The sequence below is a fragment of the Cyprinodon variegatus genome, unplaced genomic scaffold (genome assembly GCF_000732505.1).
Source record: "Cyprinodon variegatus isolate N-32 unplaced genomic scaffold, C_variegatus-1.0 Scaffold7, whole genome shotgun sequence".
NCBI lineage: Eukaryota > Metazoa > Chordata > Actinopteri > Cyprinodontiformes > Cyprinodontidae > Cyprinodon > Cyprinodon variegatus.
The window spans coordinates 2,024,172-2,029,955 of NW_015150460.1; the positions used below are offsets into that span (position 1 = coordinate 2,024,172).

Below are 5,784 nucleotides of genomic sequence, written 5' to 3' on the forward strand. Positions count from 1 at the left end.
TGTCTCCTGTTAGTGCATCTAGTCTCTGGACTAGGGTTGTGAATCTTTGGGATTCCCAAGATTCTATTTAGAATCAATTCTTGGGGTCACAATTCGATTTTTTTCCCATTCTTTTTAATCCAAACGATTCGATTCAGAAATGATTAATTTACGATTCAAAACAATTCTCAGGATCTATTCCAGTCTGGTGGCATGAAAGAAGAGTAGATTTATAAAGACTTTATAATTGTAAATGTTTTATTTACCTATTGCAATAATGTAAACACAGAAAGGTAAAAAGACAACATGTCTTAGTTCTACCACCAACTCTGGGTGATGTCTTTCGGGATGAGAACGGGGATTTGAAGTACTCCTGAAATACTTAACTTTACTGTTGCAATCTCTGCAAAGCCCTTTCTTACCCGGGCCGGGTTGAAAGTAAAATCCAAAGTGTTTCCAAATGGTTGCTTTTAAAGACCGTGGAGGCGGTTGAATTTCTTTTTCTTCGTCCTCCATACTTTAGCGGCAACAAACACAGTAGCTCACACAACACATCACTCTGTAGCCTGCTAGGCTAACGCTTGCATGCCTGTGCATAGCTCACGCTACTCATTGGTTTCGCCAAACACTACGGTGCCTGGTAAGGCACATCCACACCCACAAAAAAAAAAAATCGTTTTTAAAGAAAATGAGAATCGATTCTGAATCTTTAAATGTTAAAAACACGATTTGAGCTTAAATCGATTTTTTTCCCCATCTACATTCAAAAAAATTTCACACATTTACAAATTTATGTAATTTTATTAAATAAAAAATTCCCTTATATATTGGAAATACATAATAAGTTTTATGTATTTAGTATTAGTAAATTTCACTTATGAGGCTACCATAATGACTTAGACAACTTTTATTGTGAAACAAATCAATACTTATTTGCGTATTTATTCCAAATAGTTTAAAATTATTGTTTGAATTGCATTAAGATAACCATAATTATAATGCACTTCAAACAATAAAATGTATGTATTTAAAATACACTCATCAATATTTATTTTGACTAAATATACTTTATTAATTCTGAAACCTGTAAGATTACAATATATATCAAAATCTGTTGTCATGTCTCCTGGTTATTTAATACATATAAGTTATAAAGAACTATTTAATGAGTTTTTCCCTAGTGATCTCTTTACAGGAAAAAGAACCGGAGAGATAGAGCTTCAAGGTGCATACACAGAGCCATCTTTAACACACATTTATCAACATGTCAGCTTAAAGCATCAATGTAAATATGGGAGAATCAGCACAACAGTTAATTTGCATTTGCTGTCCTAAGGCAGGTAAAAACAGTGAACGTTAAACAAGTAACTACAGGAGAGAACACAGTGGAGACAAGCAGATAAGATGCCAATAACATGAAATCATAATAAAATGAGGTTAACAGCCTAAGGAAACGGGTCAATTCCCCTGTGAACATGTCTGGTTTGTTTTCAACCAATATTTCAAGGAGATTTAAAAAACGTTTGTCAGTTGCACAGCCCTTAACATGAGTTGCCATGACAGAGCCTCTGATGGATGCAACCGTTTGGCCAAATTTGGTCCCACGCCGCTGAACATTACAGCCTCCTTAGGTTACAGCCCTGCTGTTTATGCTAGTGATGTTTTTTTATATATATAAAATCTGTTAGAGGAGCAAGTCTATTCTGATGACGTTAAAAGTTTAAAATGTTGTTCTTACTTAAAATGTTACAATAATTATAACCTAAAGGGTTTTTGTCAAGAACTTTCAGAGTTTTCTTAAAGGAATAGTACACCCAAAACATGATTAGCCTTCATTTTCTACTCACCCCCATGCTGAACAACACCCTGGAGTACTTTTTTGATATCTGAAATGCATCTGGAGATCTGGGAGGCTTCTTGCTGTCTGCTGACATTCAAATAATGGAGGTCTGTGGTGCCCGAGGCAGAAAGGTCCATAAAAGTCCACAAAAAACGTGTCAATATTCCTCCATACTGCTCGTCCAATGTATGCCAAGTGTCCTGAGTGGGTAGCATCCAGAATTTACTCGAAACGAAGTCATTTAGAATGTTTTTAGAGCATAAACAGTAGTGTATAGGATTTCCTAAAAGCGAGTTCACGAGTCTACGGAAACCGCGGCAGACCAAACCAGATGAAAGTGCGCATTCAGCTCGGCGAAGAACTCATGCTCTTCCTCAACACTGAAGTCCTCAGACATTTTTCTTTCGTTGTTTCTTTCTTTGCACAGGTAAACAGCACATTTCTTCTTCTACGCTTGCATTATCGGCAGAGCAGACGCTGAATGTGCACTTTCATCTGGTTTGGTCTGCCGCGGTTTCCGTAGACTCGTGAACTCGCAGGCGCGCGCTTTAAGGAAATCCTATACACTACTGTTTATGCTCTAAAAACAATCTAAATGACTTCGTTTCGAGTAAATTCTGGATGCTACCCACTCAGGACACTTGGAATACATTGGACGAGCAGTATGGAGGAATATTGACATGTTTTTTATGGACTTTTATGGACCTTTCTGTCTCGGACACCATAGACCTCCATTATTTGAATGTCAGCAGACAGCAAGAAGCCTCCCAGATCTCCAGATGCATTTCAGATATCAAAAAAGTACTCCAGAGTGTTGTTCAGCATGGGGGTGAGTAGAAAATGAAGGCTAATCATGTTTTGGGTGTACTATTCCTTTAAATAGAGACTGTAGGGGTTTCAGAATGGCCTCTGAAGTGTGAGACCATGCGGCAGTACTTTATAGGGCTAAATATCACTAATTGGGTCGATTTGACAAATAAAATCACAATGTGATGTACTGAGGTTTGTAGTTGTATACTATTGAAAAAGTTGAAAGGTAGTGAATACTTTTGCAAGGCTCTGTAATTGGCATAATGTTAAAATGAAGTAAAATGTTTCAAGATTTCAAAAAGAACTATTAAACAGGAGTCATAAGATCTGTGGAAGAACTTGTGATAATTTAAAAAGTTAAAGGAAACCATGAATTTTTTTGGCAAATTCAACAGAAATGAGGGATGAAGAATGAAGAGTTTTGCACCTACATGGGTGGTAGCATGTATATGCATTACCTAAGTGCAGGATTACTTATTGATCTGTTAAAGTGTTGGGTAATTGTTTTCCTATCTTGTGGTTTGGTCTGGTTAATGCATGTCTTAACTGAAAGTGTGTCGCGCCACATTATGTTACAGCCGGAGTTATCCCTGGGATTTCCTTCCAACGACTCCTTCGTTTATCAGCAGACGCAGCAGTTCCTTTTTCCTCACCTGAGGGATTACTTTACGGGTTTGACTTCCCAACTGAAAACAACCAACCCCCAATATATATATGTGTGTGTGAGTGTGTGTGTGTGAGAAACATGATGTTGCAGACCTTAAACAGGACAAACTGTAAAACTCTCCCTCCTTTGATGTGGAGGGCTTTCTTGGATGTTACTGGAAGGTGTGTGCGTGTTTGCATAGCGGGAGCACTTTCAGCCGAGCATGTTCTCAGAAATCCCCTCAGATTGCGAGCACAGCTCCGCACCCAGACAGCATGGACCTGGGATTTGCATGGGCAAGGAGCCACGGTGTCACTTATCCGCTTTTAATTGGGTGTGACGGCGAGAACTTTGGAGCCTCGGAGGGGGTAGGGGGAGGTGATTGAGGGGTAGGTTAACGGAATTAGTATTACACTGATTTATAATTTGACTGAAGTCATTCAGAGTTGTTTATAATCATTTAAAACGTGGGCTTCTGTTGCACAGTATGTGCAAAATTGGAAACTTAACTGCTTACAGCAGTTAAAAGGATCTTAGTCAAGTAAAATGGTGCATTTATAACTGATAAATCAACTACAACCTCTTAATAGTAGTAGATGAATACAACTAGTTTCGACAGTAAAAAAGTTGGTTTTAATGTGACATTATCTGGCAACTCTAAGTCAATTTTTTTATCCTAAATCTCCTGCAAATGGAGGTTTTATTTTAAATGATACCAAATGAGTTTTGCTCAAATGTTTCTGCTTTCAAAACAATCCAAACCCTCAGGGACTTATTTAAGGTCAAACGTGACTGACGCACATCCTTAAGCAATATCCATGCATTTAGGGAGTGTTGGCCTTGTGGTTAGAGCAGTTCAATCCCCACAGCCTCAACGCTGGGTCCCTGAGCAAGACCCTTAACCCCTTACTGTTCCCCGGGCGCCGCACAATGGCAGCCCACTGCTCCATAAGAAGATGCAGGGGTATTTTTTTCCAGTGTGAGATCAATAAAGTCTAATTATTGTGCGCTTGGACTCCAGAGTTTCTGAGTTCGAGCCCCACTGGCACAGACTGACACTCTGAGTCCCTGAGCAAGATCCTTAGCTCCATACTGCCTCCAGAGAGCACAATGGCAGCCCACTGCTCCCCAAGGGGATGGGTTAAATGCAGATCCAAATGAGAGTGAATTTCGTTGCTCTGTACTTGTGACAGTGTAAAAAGCTAAAAAAAAAAATAAATATAAAATAAATTAAATCTATTCCAGTCCTGTTCACTGTTCAGCTGCTCATAAAGCACTTTACAAAAATATAATTATTTATCTGACCTGGAGCCATAAAAAAATATTTTTTAATTAAGCTTATTTTCTCTTTTGTTTATTACTTAATTTTATTTTCTCTTGATTTTTAAGCCATTCACAGTGGTCCATTTTGATGATAAAGAAGCTAAATCTCATGACAAAACCTTTGCCCCTACCATAAAATCAGCCCTTTGGTCATGTTAATTTGAAAACATTCTCTTTCATAAGATAAAAAAAATAAATAAATAAAATGCCACAATTTGTGCCCATTTTGCTAAATTATGCCTAGATCACTGTTATTCTAGCTCTACCCACGTGTGTTGAACATCTGTTCTTCAGCTGTTTTAGCTTTTTTCTTACTCCTTTCTTACCGTTTAGTTAAGAGGTTTAATTGAAAGCAAAGACTAAGGCTTTGTTGGGATGGACGGGGATTTTAAAGGTGTTATGCACTATTAACTTGTCAAAAGTTTTATTTTATTTTTTCAACAGAAACCAGGCATAATAAAAGCTTCATTATGGGTCCTACTGGATTATGTGTTACCTTTATATATAACAAAAGATTACCTTAGACTTGATAAACTATGGAAATATTCTTTATAATTTTATTATCTATCTGGGCTTTATAAATGATGTAGCTTTTTTTTTTTTTTAACTTGTGTTTGTGACTTTTTTTAACCCAAACAATTGTATTTTTGTCATCTGTAGAGCAAATCTTTCCTTTTCCTGTTCGACTAAGTCTGTCCATAGATCAGTCAATTATTTCAGTATCCTCATAGTGTATATGCACTAATGGTGATTCTGGAAGGTGAAATATGTAATGGTGTGAAACAGTTGCACAGAAACTGGCCTTCAGCTTCTTTCATCGCTACTATTCTCTTTGTGTAGAGCTTTCTCCTGGACTCGCAGCGCTCACAGTGAGCTGTGATTCTGGGAATCTGGGCTCCATATCCCGGGTCCAGCTGCTCCTCTTGGATCGTCCAGTTCAAGAGACCAGTTTGGAGGATGCTTTTTCCCCCGTTCACGAATGGTCTGACCTGATGGCACCATACGACAGCCCCGAGTGGATTTGGACAGGTAAATGTTGGCAGGAAAAAAAAAAAAAGTTTAATCTGATATCTTCAAGTAAATGTACGGAAGAGGATTAGGGCCACTGGAAAAAAAAAAAGTTAACTGATTTTTAAATTTTATTTCAGTTTAATATGGGAAAAAAGTCAGAATTCTGACTTTTTTC

The 5,784-nt window shown here is 37.8% G+C and overlaps 1 protein-coding gene across 1 annotated transcript in view; it reads left to right on the forward strand.

The window, feature by feature from the left end:
* Positions 1-5,784, forward strand: part of LOC107085388 — a 93,080-nt gene that overhangs the window by 30,010 nt on the left and 57,286 nt on the right. Inside the window, exon 8 of the mRNA XM_015375679.1 lies at positions 5,439-5,627. Within this exon, the coding sequence (XP_015231165.1) occupies positions 5,439-5,627 (189 nt within the window). The remainder of the gene's footprint in view (positions 1-5,438; positions 5,628-5,784) is intronic.